The 21,379-nt window shown below is 49.7% G+C and overlaps 1 protein-coding gene across 2 annotated transcripts in view; it reads right to left on the bottom strand.

The window, feature by feature from the left end:
• PARVB (parvin beta) overlaps positions 1-21,379 on the bottom strand; it is a 56,898-nt gene that overhangs the window by 14,571 nt on the left and 20,948 nt on the right. For both annotated transcript variants that reach the window (XM_063928916.1, XM_063928917.1), the window contains exons 4-7: positions 11,314-11,416; positions 2,100-2,240; positions 1,593-1,708; positions 374-432 (exon numbers count right to left, since the gene is read on the bottom strand). In XM_063928916.1, the coding sequence (XP_063784986.1) occupies positions 374-432; positions 1,593-1,708; positions 2,100-2,240; positions 11,314-11,416 (419 nt within the window). The remainder of the gene's footprint in view (positions 1-373; positions 433-1,592; positions 1,709-2,099; positions 2,241-11,313; positions 11,417-21,379) is intronic.

Here is a 21,379-nt window from a genome sequence, read left to right on the forward strand (position 1 = left end):
CATCAATCAAATCTTGGAGAGAGAAAGAGTGGAGAAGTTGCCCATAGCAACTAATCGCTTCTCTCTCATTTGCGCTGACACTTAGAAACCGATTAGTTGCTATAAGAGAAACGTCTCCACTTTATTTCTCTCCAATACTTGATAAATCTCCCCCTCAGCACTTTGTGGGGCTGGAAGGCACAATATGGAGGAGTGCTTCATGTCCCAGTGAGGTCACTAGTTTCTAGAGACCTTATTGGCTGCATGATCATGGTTACTGGTTCAGCCAACAAAATGGCTGCTTCCGCTGAGAAGACAATGAGTACACTTTAGGAGGTTTCAGATTACCACTCAGTTATTACGCTGTGCCATATAAAATAACGGTATAGCTTACTCTGTTGTAGTGGTCAGTTCCTCCGTCACATGAGCCGTCTGCAGGAGACCCTCTCGCTTCTAACAGGAAACACAGCAAGAACAGCTGCGGATTTATCAAGATGCTTATTGCAAAGAGATAACTGGCATGTATACACACACGCACATTTACAGTACATACACACACGCACATTTACAGTACATACACTCACACATACAGTACATACAAGCACACATACAGTATATACACACACGCACATTTACAGTACATACAAGCACACATACAGTATATACTAACACACACAGTATATACAGACCCGCACACAGTATATACAGACCCGCACACACATACAGTATATACATACCCGCACACACACACACAGTATATACATTCCTGCACACACACACACACAGTATATACATACCCGCACACACATACAGTATATACATACCTGCACACACATACAGTATATACATACCTGCACACATACAGTATATACATACCTGCACACATACAGTATATACATACACACATACAGTATATACATACATACATACACATATACAGTATATACATACCTGCACACATTTACAGTAGACAAATCAGTTTTAAAGTTTACACAGAAATTCAGCAAAACAACAAAATCAGTGGTTTTAAAACGCCACAAAAAGACATTTATATGAAGGCTAATATTTCCAGGTCCACGGAGGCCAGGTCGGGATACTTGGGATATGAAACAGGTTTAAAAGTTTTGATTCTTCTGATCAAAAACGGTTGAGAACAGCAAATCATGTATTTTTAAAATAAAGAATTCCTCTGTTTCCCAGATATGGAAGGGGAAAAAAAATGTGTAAGTCCTCAGTTAGCATGTACTTCTGCTGCCATCTTGTGGCCATTTAATACATTGTCATAGAAAAACGAGAGAAAAGATTCAGTACAGTCACCAAGCATAGTGGCATATATAATTCACAGCACTGCCCACTTACAGACAGTGCCATAACTAGGAGTGGACGAGCAGTGCCACCACCCAGGGTTCAGGCACCACTGTCACGTAGCGCCTATAATGGGCATACAGGGTGCTTCGATTTGCACCCTACAGTCAGCTTCTCTGTGGTCTCAGCTGCCCCGCCCACTCATTGTGGCTTCACGATGTCACATGATCATGGGGCAGGACCGGCACGGAACCAAGGATCCAGCAGCAGTTTCTAGCAAACCGAAAGAACTTGTCCAGTTTTCTTACCTTTACAACCACCACCTGCACGCAGACATGCTCGGGAAGTCGGATAGGTGCCCGGAAATGCATGGCTAACGCTACTAGCAGGTGCAAGATGGCGACCAGGTTCTTCCCATGGATTGCTGCAAGCACATGAGGGAGAAAGGGTTACTCCGAGGCAGAAAGAAGGCATCAGCCACAGTGCCAGATACATGTGTTATGGGTCCATATACTCCGTACAGCAGTGGTGCCCAAACTTTCTGGAGTTGCGGCGCCCTAGCGTGTTCGGATGTTTTTTCCCGGCTCCCGGAAGCCAACATTTTCTGCTTGAGAAATTCAGCAAAAATGATTAAAAGGTGATTTGTGGACAGAACGGTCATTCACATATTGTACGATTGGCAGCCATTAATAATTTGATTTGGTTCTGGACCACCATCCCATGCCACCCCTGTAAGTGCCCCACAGCACCCAGTTTGGGAACCAATGCCCTACACGAAGCGTCTCTTTCTAAGGTGAAGAGTCTCCTGGACTCACAGTCAATGTTCCACCGTATGGCCCATCCATGCGGTCTCAGGAATTCTTGTATATCATCCAAGATGGTCTGCAGCTTTTGTTTCTGTCCGATCTCAGACTGCGTCACCTCGGCCACGTTCAGCTTGCGGTTCGCCAGTTTTTCTGCAATTAACAAATATTAAACAAAAAAGAAATACATGAAGACAAATACATTGTTCTACTGTTATGGTCGACAGTCACTATTGACACGACAGGTCGACATATGAAAAGATCGACATGGATTTTTCAACTTTTTTGTGTAATTTTTTCCGTAACATGACCAGGAACCCCAATTAGTGTACCCGCGTCCCCTTGCATGGCTCGTAGTCCGCGTGGATGGTAAAGTATGGAAAAAAAAAATATATATATATATTTTTTTTTTAAAGCCATGTTGACCTTTCACTTGTCGACCATTTTTATGTGTCGACCATGTGTCCATGTCGACCAATAGTGGTCGACCATCCAAACGGATACCGTTCTACTATGCCGGGGTGTTTCCCCAATCACCTCAGACTGGCTCTCTGCTACCGAGACTCACTACTTTCTAGTCTAGCGACCGGATAGTGACGCACTCTCTTCACGGCATGCATACGAGCACACCAGGAGAGCATGCATAGTAAAAGCACCAGCACCCCCACTGATGGTAGTGCAGTGACAGAGAGGCGGTTTGTGAAAAGTAACGCAATACACTAATCGCACTGTAGTATTTATGGGTGGTCTTCAGTATGCCGACTGACGGGATCCCGGCGCACAGTATACCGGCGCCGGGATCCCGACACTTATTCTCCCTCGTGGGGGTCCACGACACCCCTGGAGGGAGAATAAAATAGCGTGGCGAGCGCAGCGAGCCCGCAAGGGGCTCATTTGCGCTCGCCACACTGTCGGTTAGCCGGCGGTCGGGCTCCCGGCGCCGGTATGCTGGTCGCCGGGAGCCCGACTGCCGGCATATCGTAGTGAACCCAGTATTTATCAAAGGCTTCTTGTCATTCATACTAATCACCACATTTATAAAGTCCTAAGAGGGGCGGAGCCTCACGTAGACGTGGGGGCTTATTGGTGGGGCTGCAGGAAACTATTTGAATATAGGTAATTAGTAGTTGAAATGAGGAAAAATAACATTAACATGTGTAAGTGCTCGTCCAACGCCCCAAAATATTTCAGCAACTATTAATTTGCGCAGTAACCGAGAGGAGCAAAAGTACTGTATGATTAAGTGATATTATTGCAGCGTGTAATTTATAGTATAATACAAAGACATGGATCACACCCATCAACATTTATCAGAAATGATGGCCAAATATTTAGCAACATTTATGGTAACTGGTGTACGTCGTTGTGTAGCAGCCAATCAGAATGGAGGCAGCAGGAAGCCATAGATGGAGTTATATAGTGGGAGGAGCAGGGTCCCCAGCAGCACAGAGTATATCAGGAGATGATGTGTCAGTGAGGACAGGGCTGCATGTGACAGGGGCAGTGACATGATGTGAGGAGGGGAATGGAGGCAGCAGGAAGCCACAGACTGAGAGGTGTATAGTGGGAGGAGCAGGGTCTCCCAGCAGCACAGAGTATATCAGGAGATGAGTGATGTGTCAGTGAGGACAGGGCTGCATGTGACAGGGGCAGTGACATGATGTGAGGAGAGGAATGGAGGCAGCAGGAAGCCAAAGACTGAGAGTTATATAGTGGGAGGAGCAGGGTCTCCCAGCAGCACAGAGTATATCAGGAGATGAGTGATGTGTCAGTGAGGGCAGGGCTGCATGCGACAGGGGCAGTGACATGATGTGAGGGGGGGAATGGAGGCAGCATTGGGCCTGCACCAGAGTTACCACCAGTTCCTAATAATTATATAGTCTGCAACATTGGTTCAGCACACAAAATGACCCTTTTTGGCAAAACAAAAATTGAATGAGACCAGAACAACACTGAAAAATGAACTTGCTGAAACAAACCCTCTGCCCTAGGAAGGAATGTGTACCCTGGTCATACTCAGTATGGCTTCACAGAGCAGTGCAGTCACCTTTAAAGAAGAAACGACTGAAGAGGAAGTATTTGTTAAGTTCCAACATTATCCCACCCAATGTTGGCCCTCATTCCGAGTTGTTCGCTCGCTAGCTGCTTTTTGCAGCAGTGCAAACGCTAAGCCGCCGCCCTCTGGGAGTGTATTTTAGCTTAGCAGAAGTGCGAACAAAAGGATTGCAGATCTGCTATAGAAAAAGATTGTGCAGTTTCTGAGTAGCTCGAGACTTACTCCTAGATTGCGATCACTTCTGCCACGCCTACGTTTCCCCAGCCACGCCTGCGTTTCCCCAGCCACGCCTGCGTTTTCCCTGGCACGCCTGCGTTTTTACACACACTCCCCGAAAACGGTCAGTTGCCATCCAGAAACACCCACTTCCTGTCAATCACTCTGCGTCCAGCAGTGCGACTGAAAAGCTTGGCTAGAGCTTGTGTAAAACTGCATCGGCTTTTGTGACAGTACGTCGCGCGTGCGCACCATACGCATGCGCAGAAATGCAGATTTTTAGCCTGATCGCTGCGCTGCGAACAACGGCAGCTAGCGATCAACTCGGAATGAGGGCCGTTATCACTAATGCCCTGAAACAAAGAGCATGGCTAAATAATAAGAATTTACTTACCGATAATTCTATTTCTCGGAGTCAGTAGTGGATGCTGGGGTTCCTGAAAGGACCATGGGGAATAGCGGCTCCGCAGGAGACAGGGCACAAAAAGTAAAGCTTTATGATCAGGTGGTGTGTACTGGCTCCTCCCCCTATGACCCTCCTCCAAGCCTCAGTTAGGATACTGTGCCCGGACGAGCGTACACAATAAGGAAGGATTTATGAATCCCGGGTAAGACTCATACCAGCCACACCAATCACACCGTACAACCTGTGATCTGAACCCAGTTAACAGCATGATAACAGAGGAGCCTCTGAAAGATGGCTCCCTACAACAATAACCCGATTTAGGTAACAATAACTATGTACAATTATTGCAGATAAACCGCACTTGGGATGGGCGCCCAGCATCCACTACGGACTCCGAGAAATAGAATTATCGGTAAGTAAATTCTTATTTTCTCTATCGTCCTAGTGGATGCTGGGGTTCCTGAAAGGACCATGGGGATTATACCAAAGCTCCCAAACGGGCGGGAGAGTGCGGATGACTCTGCAGCACCGAATGAGAGAACTCCAGGTCCTCCTTAGCCAGGGTATCAAATTTGTAGAATTTTACAAACGTGTTCTCCCCCGACCACGTAGCCGCTCGGCAGAGTTGTAATGCCGAGACCCCTCGGGCAGCCGCCCAAGAAGAACCCACCTTCCTTGTGGAGTGGGCATTTACCGATTTTGGCTGTGGCAGGCCTGCCACAGAATGTGCAAGCTGAATCGTACTACAAATCCAGCGAGCAATAGTCTGCTTAGACGCAGGAGCGCCCAACTTGTTGGGAGCATATAGTATAAACAGTGAGTCAGATTTCCTGACTCCAGCTGTCCTTGAAATGTATATTTTTAAAGCTCTGACAACGTCCAACAACTTGGAGTCCTCCAAGTCGCTTGTAGCCGCAGGCACTACAATAGGCTGGTTCAGATGAAATGCTGACACCACCTTAGGGAGAAAATGCGGACGAGTCCACAGTTCTGCCCTGTCCGAATGGAAAATCAGATATGGGCTTTTGTAAGATAAAGCTGCCAGTTCTGACACTCTCCTGGCCGAAGCCAGGGCTAGTAGCATGGTCACTTTCCATGTGAGATATTTCAAATCCACATTTTTTAGTGGTTCAAATCAATGAGATTTGAGAAAGTCCAAAACAACATTGAGATCCCACGGTGCCACTGGAGGCACCACAGGAGGCTGTATATGCAGCACCCCCTTAACAAAGGTCTGGACTTCAGGAACTGAAGCCAATTCTTTCTGGAAGAAAATCGACAGGGCCGAAATTTGAACCTTAATAGATCCCAATTTGAGACCCATAGACAATCCTGATTGCAGGAAATGTAGGAATCGACCCAGTTGAAATTCCTCCGTCGGAGCACTCCGATCCTCGCACCACGCAACATATTTTCGCCAAATGCGGTGATAATGTTGCGCGGTTACTTCCTTCCTTGCTTTAATCAAGGTAGGAATGACTTCTTCCGGAATGCCTTTTCCCTTTAGGATCCGGCGTTCAACCGCCATGCCGTCAAACGCAGCCGCGGTAAGTCCTGAAACAGACAGGGACCCTGCTGAAGCAGGTCCCTTCTCAGAGGTAGAGGCCACGGATCCTCCGTGATCATCTCTTGAAGTTCCGGGTACCAAGTCCTTCTTGGCCAATCCGGAGCCACTAGTATCGTTCTTACGCCTCTTTGCCGTATAATTCTCAATACTTTTGGTATGAGAGGCAGAGGAGGAAACACATACACCGACTGGTACACCCAAGGCGTTACCAGCGCGTCCACAGCTATTGCCTGCGGATCTCTTGACCTGGCGCAATACCTGTCCAGTTTTTTGTTGAGGCGAGACGCCATCATGTCCACCATTGGTCTTTCCCAACGGGTTACAAGCATGTGGAAAACTTCTGGATGAAGTCCCCACTCTCCCGGGTGAAGGTCGTGTCTGCTGAGGAAGTCTGCTTCCCAGTTGTCCACTCCCGGGATGAACACTGCTGACAGTGCTATCACATGATTCTCCGCCCAGCGAAGAATCCTTGCAGCTTCTGCCATTGCACTCCTGCTTCTTGTGCCGCCCTGTCTGTTTACATGGGCGACTGCCGTGATGTTGTCCGACTGGATCAACACCGGTTTTCCTTGAAGCAGAGGTTCTGCCTGGCTTAGAGCATTGTAGATTGCTCTTAGTTCCAGAATGTTTATGTGAAGAGACGTTTCCAGGCTCGACCACACGCCCTGGAAGTTTCTTCCTTGTGTGACTGCTCCCCAGCCTCTCAGGCTGGCGTCCGTGGTCACCAGGATCCAATCCTGTATGCCGAATCTGCGGCCCACCAATAGATGAGCACTCTGCAACCACCACAGAAGAGATACCCTTGTCCTTGGAGACAGGGTTATCCGCTGGTGCATCTGAAGATGCGACCCTGACCATTTGTCCAGCAGATCCCTCTGGAAAACTCTTGCGTGGAATCTGCCGAATGGAATTGCTTCGTAAGAAGCCACCATTTTTCCCAGGACTCTTGTGCATTGATGTACAGACACCTTTCCTGGTTTTGGGAGGTTCCTGACAAGTTCGGATAACTCCTTGGCTTTTTCCTCCGGGAGAAAAACCTTTTTCTGAACCGTGTCCAGAATCATCCCTAAGAACAGCAGACGTGTTGTCGGAATTAACTGGGATTTTGGAATATTCAGAATCCACCCGTGCTGCTTTAGCACTTCTTGAGACAGTGCTAGTCCCATCTCTAGCTGTTCTCTGGACCTTGCCCTTATTAGGAGATCGTCCAAGTATGGGATAATTAATACGCCTTTTCTTCGAAGAAGAATCATCATCTCGGCCATTACCTTGGTAAAGACCCGAGGTGCCGTGGACAATCCAAACGGCAGCGTCTGAAACTGATAGTGACAGTTCTGTACGACGAACCTGAGGTACCCCTGGTGTGAGGGGTAAATTGGAACGTGGAGATACGCATCCTTGATGTCCAAGGATACCATAAAGTCCCCTTCTTCCAGGTTCGCTATCACCGCTCTGAGTGACTCCATCTTGAACTTGAACTTTTTTATGTACAGGTTCAAGGATTTCAGATTTAGAATAGGTCTTACCGAGCCATCCGGCTTCGGTACTACAAATAGAGTGGAATAATACCCCTTTCCTTGTTGTAAAAGGGGTACCTTGACTATCACCTGCTGAGAGTACAGCTTGTGAATGGCTTCCAAGACCGTCACCCTGTCGGAGGGGGACGTTGGTAAAGCAGACTTCAGGAAACGGCGAGGTGGAGACGTCTCTAGTTCCAACCTGTAACCCTGAGATATTATCTGCAGGATCCAGGGATCCACCTGCGAGTGAGCTTCCATATGCCGTTTTGAGTCTGCATCACCTGACCACTGTCGCGTCCATAAACTTCTTCTGGCCGAAATGGACATAGCACTTACCCGTGATGCCAGTGTGCAAATATCCCTCTGTGCATCACGCATATAAAGAAACGCATCCTTTATTTGCTCTAAAGACAGTAAAACATTGTCCCTATCCAGGGTATCAATATTTTCAATCAGGGACTCTGACCAAGCTACCCCAGCACTGCACATCCAGGCTGTCGCTATAGCTGGTCGTAGTATAACACCTGTATGTGTGTATATACTTTTTTGGATATTTTCCATCCTCCTATCTGCTGGATCTTTAAGTGCGGCCGTCTCAGGAGAGGGTAACGCCACTTGTTTTGATAAGCGTGTGAGCGCCTTGTCCACCCTAGGAGGTGTTTCCCAGCGCGCCCTAACCTCTGGCGGGAAAGGGTATAAAGCCAATAACTTCTTTGAAATTAGCAGTTTTTTATCGGGGGCAACCCACGCTTCATCACACACCTCATTTAATTCATCTGATTCAGGAAAAACTATAGGTAGTTTTTTCACACCCCACATAATACCCTGTTTTGTGGTACCTGTAGTATCAGCAATATGTAACGCCTCCTTCATTGCCAAAATCATATAACGTGTGGCCCTACTGGAAAATACGGTTGATTCGTCACCGTCGCCACTGGAATCAGTGCCTGTGTCTGGGTCCGTGTCGACCGACTGAGGTAACGGGCGTTTTACAGCCCCTGACGGTGTTTGAGGCGCCTGGACAGGTGCTGATTGATTGTCCGGCCGTCTCATGTCGTCAAACGACTGCTTTAGCGTGTTGACACTATCCCGTAATTCCATAAATAAAGCCATCCATTCTGGTGTCGACTCCCTAGGGGGTGACATCCCCATATTTGGCAATTGCTCCGCCTCCACACCAATATCGTCCTCATACATGTCGACACACACGTACCGACACACAGCAGACACACAGGGAATGCTCTTAAAGAAGACAGGACCCCACTAGCCCTTTGGGGAGACAGAGGGAGAGTTTGCCAGCACACACCAAAAGCGCTATATATGACAGGGATAGCCTTATAATAAGTGCTCCCTATATAGCTGCTTTAATATATATAATTTTGCCACAATTTTGCCCCCCCTCTCTTGTTTTACCCTGTTTCTGTAGTGCAGTGCAGGGGAGAGCCTGGGAGCCTTCCTGACCAGCGGAGCTGTGTGAGGAAAATGGCGCTGTGTGCTGAGGAGATAGGCCCCGCCCCTTTTTCGGCGGGCTCGTCTCCCGCTCTTTAACGGATTCTGGCAGGGGTTAAATATCTCCATATAGCCCCCGGAGGCTATATGTGAGGTATTTTATGCCAAAAAATAGGTTTACATTGCTTCCCAGGGCGCCCCCCCCCCAGCGCCCTGCACCCTCAGTGACTGCCGTGTGAAGTGTGCTGAGAGCAATGGCGCACAGCTGCAGTGCTGTGCGCTACCTTAAGAAGACTGAGGAGTCTTCTGCCGCCGATTCTGGACCTTCTTCTCTTTTCAGCATCTGCAAGGGGGCCGGCGGCGAGGCTCCGGTGACCATCCAGGCTGTACCTGTGATCGTCCCTCTGGAGCTGATGTCCAGTAGCCAAAGAAGCCAATCCATCCTGCACGCAGGTGAGTTCACTTCTTCTCCCCTAAGTCCCTCGTTGCAGTGATCCTGTTGCCAGCAGGACTCACTGTAAAATAAAAAACCTAAGCTAAACTTTTCTAAGCAGCTCTTTAGGAGAGCCACCTAGATTGCACCCTTCTCGGACGGGCACAAAAACCTAACTGAGGCTTGGAGGAGGGTCATAGGGGGAGGAGCCAGTACACACCACCTGATCATAAAGCTTTACTTTTTGTGCCCTGTCTCCTGCGGAGCCGCTATTCCCCATGGTCCTTTCAGGAACCCCAGCATCCACTAGGACGATAGAGAAAAATAAATATTGGTGGAGGGGAGGAGGTGCTGCAGGTGGGGGAGGGGAGGGGGTGCTGCGGGTGGGGCAGGGGAGGGGCTGTTGCAGATTGGGGAGGGGTTCTGAAGGCGCTGTGGGTTGGGAAGGGGCAGGTTGCGGGGGTGTCACAGGTGGGGTAGGGAGTCCGGAGGTGCCTTGGGGAAGGAGTTGGGGTGCCGCAGGTGGGCGCGCAGGGGAGGGGGTGCCGCAGGTGGGCGCGCAGGAGAGGGGGTGCCGCGGGTGGGGGAGGGACGGGTGCAGGGTTGTCCATACCTCTGGTCCATGGCTTGAACCATGTAATGTTCTGAGCTGCTGCGCCCCAGACCTGCTCAGGGTGTTGAGGAGCGGAAGACATGATGGTGGTGGTGCTGTCCCTGCACATGGTGGAGTCCGGTGGGCTGCTGCTGCGGGTGAGGTGTGCAACGTGGTTAGCGTGCTGGCGCTGGGTCCTGATCCCCGGGTCATGCAGCTGAGCAGTCCCCCATGCAGCATGGTGCACACAGAGGGGCTGCGCCTGGAGAGCTGTGCCCCGGGCAGACCGCCGGCCAGGGAGAGAGCCATGCTGGGACACCAGAGAAAGGGAATACTCGGCTGGTAATTGGCCAGATCTGTGACTGTGACTCTGCCCAGCATTAGTCACAGATCTGGGCTATTATATAGGTCGACATGGAAAAAAGGTCTACATGAGATTTTTTACTTTTTTGGTGTCGTTTTCTTCGTAAAGTGACAGGGATCCCAATTACTGCTTCGCTCGCCATGCTTTGGGCAAGGTGCCTTGCTGCGCTCGGCACAGGTTACTATTCCCAATTGTAGTCCACGTGGATCGTAAATATGAAAAAGTCTAAAAATTTATTTATTTAAAAAAAATTGAAAAACGCATGTTGACCTTTTTCCATGAAGACCTAGTGACCATGTCGACCTAATGCATGTCGACCAATAGTGGCCGACCTAAAGACCGTATCCCGATCCAAGTCAGTGGGTGGAATTCAAATGTTTGAAAAGTCGGTTGGGTGTCTGTCTATTAGATAGGAAAAAACAGACTCCCAACTGACTTTTCAAACATTTGACTCTCCCCCAGTGACTTGCAGTACAGCAGACGTTTCCAGAAATATGGCAGTATCCGACGTGAAACTTATTTTGTGGAGAAACAGCTGCTCCAACAACCAGGAACGAGTGAGATCGGACAATTCACCAGCGCTGAGAGGCTACAATCCCTGTAGTGTTTTTATGGTTACTCACCTAGAAGCTTCTGCAGAACTTGCCCGTCATAAAAATCTTCCTCCAGATTCTTCACGATGATCCGCTCCTCCACCAGAACCTCATTAATCCAATCTATAAGGACCTGTAAATACGGAGAGAAACCATGCGACTATCTTATTCACAAATCCAGCAGTACAGTATATTACTACAGCAAAGTGCAGGGTGTCATAGATACAGTGGTTCAACCCAAGTACTCCCCTCCATCCCTCCGCTGTCACCCCGAATCTCTCCTGCTCAGTACATCCGCTCTCCCTCTCTTCTGTCCGTACAGAGCCTATACTCACCCTCATGGGCGTGCTGCCCGCCCTCACCCAGCCACTACTGGACACCTACAGCTTATAACAGACAGGGTGGAGCAGCGTGTAGCTCAGTGATGGCTAACCTTGACACTCCAGCTGTTGTTGAACTACACATACCAGCATGCCTTGCTACAGTTTTGCTATTTGGCCATGCTAAAACTGTTGCAGGGCATGCTGGGATGTGTAGTTCAACAACAGCTGGAGTGTCAAGGTTAGCCATCACTGGTGTAGCTTATTATATGTTCAGCGGTGTAACCGATACTGGGAGCTTCTGATGCGATGTTCCCACTGTTCACTGATGAATGATTATACTTTATATCTTGCAGGGTCGTAACTACATGTGTGCCAGGTGTGCCTGGCACACAGCGCAGTTGCCCTGAGGGCGCAACAGCCAGCGGCATGTAATGAGTCAAACTGACTCATTACATGCCGCCTCTGCTGTGTGCGCCGCGTTGTTGAGGAGAGAGCAGCGCCGGAGGCAGCGGAGAAGGAGGGAGGGGGACTGGAGCCGCAGCAGTGCTATGTAATTGGTAGTAGCGCCGCTGCAGCTGTCCCCTCTCCTTCCGTATTGGTTGGCCGCCGCTGCTGTGAATGATGGGATGCGGTTCCTTCATCCCAGCATTCACAGCAGCAGCGGGCAGCCAATACGGAAGGAAAGGAGACAGCTGCAGCGGCGCTACTACCAATTACATAGCGCTGCTGCGGCTCCAGTCCCCCTCCCTCCTTCTCCCCTGCGGCTGCCCGGGATCTCTGCCAGCACGAGGAGCCTGACTGCCAGCGGGAGAGATGGTAAGTATTATCTCTCTCTTTCTCTATTTTGTCTGCCACAATGTGTAAAAAGGGGGACGCTGTCTGCCGTGTTGTGTAAAAAGGGGGACGCTGTCTGCCGTGTTGTGTAAAAAGGGGACGCTGTCTGCCGTGTTGTGTAAAAAGGGGGACGCTGTCTGCCATAATGTGTAAAATAGGGGACGCTGTGCCATAATGTGTAAAAAGGGGGACGCTGTCTGCCGCAATGTGTAAAAAGGGGACGATGTCAGCAGCAATGTGTAAAAAGGGGACGCTGTCAGCCATAATGTGTAACAAGGGGACACTGTCTGCCACAATGTGTAAAAATAAGATTTTACTCACCGGTAAATCTATTCTCGAAGTCCGTAGTGGATGCTGGGGACTCCGTAAGGACCATGGGGAATAGACTGGCTCCGCAGGAGACTGGGCACTCTAAAGAAAGATTTAGTACTACCTGGTGTGCACTGGCTCCTCCCTCTATGCCCCTCCTCCAGACCTCAGTTAAGGAAACTGTGCCCGGAAGAGCTGACATTACAAGGAAAGGAATTTGGAATCCAGGGTAAGACTCATACCAGCCACACCAATCACACCGTATAACTCGTGATAAACTTACCCAGTTAACAGTATGAACAACAAACAAGCATCACTCAACTGATGCCACATAACATAACCCTTTAGTAAGCAATAACTATATACACGTATTGCAGAAAGTCCGCACTTGGGACGGGCGCCCAGCATCCACTACGGACTACGAGAAATAGAATTACCGGTGAGTAAATTCTTATTTTCTCTAACGTCCTAGTGGATGCTGGGGACTCCGTAAGGACCATGGGGATTATACCAAAGCTCCCAAACGGGCGGGAGAGTGCGGATGACTCTGCAGCACCGAATGGGCAAACTCAAGGTCCTCCTCAGCCAGGGTTTCAAACTTGTAGAACTTTGCAAATGTGTTTGAACCCGACCAAGTAGCAGCTCGGCAAAGCTGTAATGCCGAGACCCCTCGGGCAGCCGCCCAAGAAGAACCCACCTTTCTTGTGGAATGGGCTTTCACTGATTTTGGATGCGGCAATCCAGCCGCAGAATGAGCCTGCTGAATCGTGCTACAGATCCAGCGAGCAATAGTTTGCTTTGAAGCAGGAGCACCCAGCTTGTTGGATGCATACAGGACAAACAGCGAGTCAGTCTTCCTGACTCCAGTCGTTCTGGTCACATAAATCTTCAAAGCCTGGACTACGTCAAGCAACTTGGAATCCTCCAAGTCACAAGTAGCCGCAGGCACCACAATAGGTTGGTTCAAATGAAAGGATGACACCACCTTTGGCAGAAATTGCGGACGAGTCCGCAATTCTGCCCTATCCATATGGAAAACCAGATAGGGGCTTTTACATGACAAAGCCGCCAATTCTGACACGCGCCTAGCCGAAGCTAAGGCCAACAGCATGACCACTTTCCACGTGAGATACTTTAGCTCCACGGTCTTAAGTGGCTCAAACCAGTGTGATTTCAGGAAACTCAACACCACGTTAAGATCCCAAGGTGCCACTGGTGGCACAAAAGGGGGCTGAATATGCAGCACTCCCTTAACAAACGTCTGAACCTCAGGCAGTGAAGCCAGTTCTTTTTGGAAGAAAATGGATAGGGCCGAAATCTGGACCTTTATGGACCCTAATTTTAGGCCCATAGTCACTCCTGACTGTAGGAAGTGCAGGAATCGACCCAGCTGGAATTCCTCTGTAGGGGCCTTCCTGGCCTCACACCAAGCAACATATTTCCGCCATATACGGTGATAATGCTTTGCTGTCACGTCCTTCCTAGCCTTTATCAGCGTAGGAATAACTTTATCCGGAATGCCTTTTTCCGCTAGGATCCAGCGTTCAACCGCCATGCCGTTAAACGCAGCCGCGGTAAGTCTTGGAACAGACAGGGCCCTTGTTGTAACAGGTCCTGTCTGAGAGGCAGAGGCCATGGGTCCTCTGTGAGCATTTCTTACAATTCCGGGTACCAAGTCCTTCTTGGCCACTCCGGAACAATGAGTATTGTTCTCACTCCTCTTTTTCTTACAATTCTCAGCACCTTTGGTATGAGAGGAAGAGGAGGAAACACATAGACCGACTGGAACACCCACGGTGTTACTAGTGCGTCCACAGCTATCGCCTGAGGGTCTCTTGACCTGGCGCAATACCTTTTTGTTGAGACGGGACGCCATCATGTCCACCTGTGGCAGTTCCCATCGATTTGCAATCTGCGTGAAGACTTCTTGATGAAGTCCCCACTCTCCCGGGTGGAGGTCGTGCCTGCTGAGGAAGTCTGCTTCCCAGTTGTCCACTCCCGGAATGAACACTGCTGACAGTGCTAGTACGTGATTCTCCGCCCAACGAAGAATCCTGGTGGCTTCTGCCATTGCCACCCTGCTTCTTGTGCCGCCCTGGCGGTTTACATGGGCCACTGCAGTGATGTTGTCTGACTGAATCAGCACTGGTTGATTTCGAAGCAGAGGCTCCGCTTGACTCAGGGCGTTGTATATGGCCCTTAGTTCCAGGATATTGATGTGCAGACAAGTCTCCTGACTTGACCACAGCCCCTGGAAGTTTCTTCCTTGAGTGACTGCCCCCCATCCTCGGAGGCTTGCATCCGTGGTCACCAGGACCCAGTCCTGTATGCCGAACCTGCAGCCATCGAGGAGGTGAGCACTTTGCAGCCACCACAGAAGAGACACCCTGGCCCTGGGGGACAGGGTGATCAGCCGATGCATCTGAAGATGCGATCCGGACCACTTGTCCAACAGATCCCACTGAAAGATCCTCGCATTGAACCTGCAGAAGGGAATGGCTTCGCATGACGCCACCATCTTTCCCAGGACTCGCGTGCAGTGATGCACAGATACCTGTTTTGGTATTAGGAGGCCTCTGACCAGAGTCACGAGCTCCTGAGCCTTCTCCTCCGGGAGAAACACCTTTTTCTGGTTTGTGTCCAGAATCATGCCCAGGAAGGGCAGACGCGTCGTAGGAATCAGCTGCGACTTTGGAATATTCAGAATCCAGCCGTGCTGTAGCAACACTTCCTAAGAGAGTGCTACGCTGATCAGCAACCGCTCCCTGGACCTCGCCTTTATGAGGAGATCGTCCAAGTATGGGATAATTGTAACCCCTTGCTTCCGAAGGAGCACCATCATTTCCGCCATTACCTTGGTAAATATTCTCGGTGCCGTGGACAGGCCAAACGGCAACGTCTGGAATTGGTAATGACAGTCCTGTACCACAAACCTGAGGTACTCCTGATGAGGTGGATAAATGGGGACATGTAAGTACGCATCCTTGATGTCCAGAGACACCATAAAATCCCCTTCCTCCAGGCTTGCAATGACCGCCCTGAGCGATTCCATCTTGAACTTGAATTTCTTCAGATAAATATTCAGGGATTTTAAATTCAAAATGGGTCTAACCGAACCGTCCGGTTTCGGTACCACAAACATGGTGGAATAGTAACCCTCTCCCTGTTGAAGGAGGGGAACCTTCACTACCACCTGCTGGAGATATAGCTTGTGAATTGCTGCCAACACTACCTCCCTTTCCCTGGGGGAAGCTGGCAAGGCAGATTTTAGGTTAACGGTGAGGGGGCGTCACCTCGAATTCCAGCTTGTATCCTTGAGACACAATTTGTATAGCCCAAGGATCCACCCGTGAGCGAACCGACTGGTGGCTGAAATTTCGGAGACGCACCCCCACCGCTCCTGGCTCCGCCTGTGGAGCCCCAGCGTGGATTTAGTGGAAGCCGGGGAGGACTTTTGTTCCTGGGAACTAGCTGCATGGTGCAGCTTTTTTCCTCTACCCCTGCCTCTGGCAAGAAATGATGCACCTCTGACTTTCTTGCTTTTCTGTGAACGAAAGGACTGCATTTGGTAATACGGTGCTTTCTTTGGCTGTGAGGGAATATATGGCAAGAAATTTGACTTCCCAGCCGTAGCCGTGGAAACTAGGTCCGAGAGACCGTCCCCAAACAATTCCTCACCCTTATAAGGCAACACCTCCATGTGTTTTTTAGAGTCGGCATCACCTGGCCATTGCCGAGTCCATAAGACCCTTCTGGCAGAAATCGACATTGCGTTTATTCTAGAGCCCAGCAGGCAAATGTCCCTCTGGACATCCCGCATATATAGGACAGCGTCTTTGATATGTCCTAGGGTCAGTAAAATAGTCTCCCTGTCCAGGGTATCTAACTCCTCAGACAGAGTATCCGTCCATGCTGCTACAGCACTACACATCCAGGCCGCAGCAATTGCTGGCCTCAGAAGAGTACCAGAATGTGTATAAACAGACTTCAGGATACCTTCCTGCTTCCTATCAGCAGGATCCTTTAGGGCGGCCGTATCCTGTGACGGCAGGGCCACCTTCTTAGATAAGCGCGTCAACGCTTTGTCTACCCTAGGGGAGGATTCCCAGCGTAACCTATCCGTTGGCGGGAAAGGATACGCCATAAGTAATCTTTTGGAAATCAGTACTTTCCTATCAGGGGAATCCCACGCTTTTTCACATAACTCATTTAATTCATGTGAAGGGGGAAAAGTCACTTCTTGCTTTTTCTCCCCAAACATATAAACCCTCTTGTCAGGGACAGGGTTTTCCTCCGATATGTGCAATACATCCTTCATTGCTATAATCATGTATCGGATGGGTTTAGTCATTTTAGGCTGCAACTTTGCCTCATCGTCATCGACACTGGAGTCAGAATCCGTGTCGACATCTGTGTCAACCAACTGGGATAGTGGGCGCTTTTGAGACCCCGACGGCCTCTGAGCTGTAGAATCAGACACGGGTTGAGACCCTGACTGATTATCCAACCTTTTATGCAAGGAGCTTACGTTATCATTTAACACCTTCCACATATCCATCCAATCAGGTGTCGGCGCCGTCGGCGGCGACACCACATTCACTTGCACTTGTTCTGCCTCCACGTAACCGTCCTCGTCAAACATGTCGACACAAACGTACCGACACACCGCACACACACAGGGAATGCTCTAATTGAGGACAGGACCCCACAAGGCCTTTTGGGGAGACAGAGAGAGAGTATGAAAGCACACACCCTATATAACCCAGGGATTACACTATATAACCCAGGGATTATATATATAATATATAGCGCTATATAACCCAGGGATTACACAGTAACTTAGTGTTTACCCAGTAGCTGCTGTTTATGATAATTTGCGCCTAAATTTATGTGCCCCCCCCTCTTTTTACCCTTTTTCTACCTTGATACTGCAGGGGAGAGCCTGGGGAGCTTCCTCTCAGCGGAGCTGTGAAGAGAAAATGGCGCTGGTTAGTGCTGAGGAAGAAGGCCCCGCCCCCTCAGCGGCGGGCTTCTGTCCCGGGTCTGTGTAATAAAATGGCGGGGGCTCGTACATATATACAGTGCCCAGCTGTATATATGTGTCTTTTTGCCAAGAGGTATCCTAATTGCTGCCCAGGGCGCCCCCCCCTGCGCCCTGCACCCTACAGTGACCGGAGTGTGTGGGTAGTGTGGGCGCAATGGCGCACAGCTGCAGTGCTGTGCGCTACCTCATGTGAAGACAGGAGTCTTCTGCCGCCGATTTCGATGTCTCCTTGCTTCTGCCGGCTTCTGACTTCTGGCTCTGCGAGGGGGGCGGCGGCGCGGCTCCGGGAGCGGACGACCAAGGTTAAGATCCTGTGTTCGAACCCTCTGGAGCTAATGGTGTCCAGTAGCCTAAGAAGCGCAACCTAGCCGCAGTTAGTAGGTTTGCTTCTCTCCCCTCAGTCCCACGTAGCAGAGAGTCTGTTGCCAGCAGAAGCTCTCTGAAAATAAAAAAACCTAACTAAAATACTTTCTTATTAGCAAGCTCAGGAGAGCTCACTAAAAGCACCCAGCTCTGGCCGGGCACAGATTCTAACTGAGGTCTGGAGGAGGGGCATAGAGGGAGGAGCCAGTGCACACCAGGTAGTACTAAATCTTTTAGAGTGCCCAGTCTCCTGCGGAGCCCGTCTATTCCCCATGGTCCTTACGGAGTCCCCAGCATCCACTAGGACGTTAGAGAAAAGGGGGACGCTGTCTGCCGTAATGTGTAAAAAGGGGACACAGTCTGCCATAATGTGTAAAAAGGGGACGCTGTCTGCCATAATGTGTTAAAAGGAGACACTATCTGCCATAATGTGTTAAAATAAGAATTTACTCACCGGTAATTCTATTTCTCGTAGTCCGTAGTGGATGCTGGGAACTCCGTAAGGACCATGGGGAATAGCGGGCTCCGAAGGAGGCTGGGCACTCTAGAAAGATCTTAGACTACCTGGTGTGCACTGGCTCCTCCCACTATGACCCTCCTCCAAGCCTCAGTTAGGACACCGTGCCCGGACGAGCGTACACAATAAGGAAGGATTTTGAATCCCGGGTAAGACTCATACCAGCCACACCAATCACACCGTATAACTCGCGATATGAAACCCAGTTAACAGTATGAAACAACCGAGCCTCTCAACAGATGGCTCAACAATAACCCGATTTAGTTAACAATAACTACGTACAAGTATTGCAGATACACCGCACTTGGGACGGGCGCCCAGCATCCACTACGGACTACGAGAAATAGAATTACCGGTGAGTAAATTCTTATTTTCTCTGACGTCCTAGTGGATGCTGGGAACTCCGTAAGGACCATGGGGATTATACCAAAGCTCCCAAACGGGCGGGAGAGTGCGGATGACTCTGCAACACCGAATGAGAGAACTCCAGGTCCTCCTCAGCCAGGGTATCAAATTTATAGAATTTTGCAAACGTATTTGCTCCTGACCAAGTAGCAGCTCGGCAAAACTGTAAAGCCGAGACCCCTCGGGCAGCCGCCCAAGATGAGCCCACCTTCCTTGTGGAATCGGCATTGACAGATTTTGGCTGTGGCAGGCCTGCCACAGAATGTGCAAGCTGAATTGTACTACAAATCCAACGAGCAATAGTCTGCTTAGAAGCAGGAGCACCCAGCTTGTTGGATGCATATAGGATAAACAGCGAGTCAGATTTTCTGACTCCAGCCGTCCTGGAAACATATATTTTCAGGGCCCTGACCACGTCTAACAACTTGGAGTCCTCCAAGTCCCTAGTAGCCGCAGGCACCACAATAGGCTGGTTCAGGTGAAACGCTGACACCACCTTAGGGAGAAACTGGGGACGAGTCCTCAATTCTGCCCTATCCATATGGAAAATCAGATAAGGGCTTTTACAGGACAAAGCCGCTAATTCTGATACTCGCCTGGCCGAAGCCAAGGCCAATAACATGACCACCTTCCACGTGAGATATTTCAGATCCACGGTTTTTAGTGGTACAAACCAATGTGATTTTAAGAAACTCAACACCACGTTGAGATCCCAAGGTGCCACAGGGGGCACAAACGGGGGCTGAATATGCAGCACTCCCTTTACAAAAGTCTGAACTTCAGGTACTGAAGCTAGTTCTTTTTGAAAGAAAATCGACAGAGCCGAGATCTGTACCTTAATGGAGCCCAGTTTTAGGCCCATATTCACTCCTGCTTGCAGGAAATGCAGAAATCGACCTAGTTGAAATTCCTCTGTTGGGGCCTTTTCGGCCTCGCACCATGCAACATACTTCCGCCATATGCGGTGATAATGATTTGCTGTAACCTCTTTCCTAGCTTTAATAAGCGTAGGAATGACTTCCTCCGGAATGCCCTTTTCCTTCAGGATCCGGCGTTCAACCGCCATGCCGTCAAACGCAGCCGCGGTAAGTTTTGGAACAGACAGGGCCCCTGCTGCCGCAGGTCCTGTCTGAGCCGCAGAGGCCATGGGTCCTCTGATATAATTTTTTGAAGTTCTGGGTACCAAGCTCTTCTTGGCCAATCAGGAACCACGAGTATCGTTCTTACTCCTCGCCTTCTTATTATTATTCTCAATACCTTTGGTATGAGGGGCAGAAGAGGGAACACATAAAACGACTGGTACACCCACAGTGTTACCAGAGCGTCCACAACTATCGCCTGAGGGTCCCTTGACCTGGCGCAATATCTTTTATAGCTTTTTGTTGAGGCGGGACGCCATCATGTCCACCTGTGGCCTTTCCCAAAGGTGTACACTCCTTTGGAAGACTTCTGGATGAAGTCCCCACTCTCCCGGGTGGAGGTCGTGACTGCTGAGAAGATCAGCTTCCCAGTTGTCCACTCCGGGAATGAACACTGTTGACAGTGCTAACACATGATTTTCCGTCCATCGGAGAATCCTTGTGGCTTTTGCCATCGCCATCCTGCTTCTTGTGTCGCCCTGTTGGTTTACATGGGCGACCGCCGAGATGTTGTCTGATTGGATCAGTACCGGCTGGTTTTGAAGCAGAGGCCTTGCCTGTGTAGAGAAGTCACCTGACTTGACCAAAGTCCTTGGAATTTTCTTCCCTGTGTGACTGCCCCCAGCCTCAAAGGCTGGCCTCCATGGTCACTAGGACCTAGTCCAGTATGTCGAACCTGCGGCCCTCCTTAAGATGGGCACTCTGCAGCCACCATTTTAGAGATAACCCTGTCTCCAAGGACCAGGGTATCAGCCGATGCATTTGAAGATGCGATCCGGACCACTTGTCCAACAGGTCCCACTGAAAAGTTCTTGCATGGAACCTGCCGAATGGGATTGCTTCGTAGGAAGCTACCCTTTTTCCCAGGATTCGCGTGCAATGATGCACCGATACCTGTTTTGGCTTCAGGAGGTCTCTGACTAGAGATGACAGCTCCTTGGCTTTCTCCTCCCGGAGAAACACTTATTTCTGGTCTGTGTCAAGAACCATCCCCAGGAACAGTAGACGTGTCATAGGAACCAGCTGTGACTTTGGACTGCTTAGAATCCAACTCTGCTGTTGTAGCACTTTCCAAAATAGTGCTACCCCGACTAGCAACTGCTCCTTGGACCTCGCCCTTATAAGGAGATTGTCCAAGTACGGGATAATTAAAACTCCCTTT

This window comes from Pseudophryne corroboree, chromosome 6 (assembly GCF_028390025.1).
Source record: "Pseudophryne corroboree isolate aPseCor3 chromosome 6, aPseCor3.hap2, whole genome shotgun sequence".
Classification (NCBI taxonomy): domain Eukaryota; kingdom Metazoa; phylum Chordata; class Amphibia; order Anura; family Myobatrachidae; genus Pseudophryne; species Pseudophryne corroboree.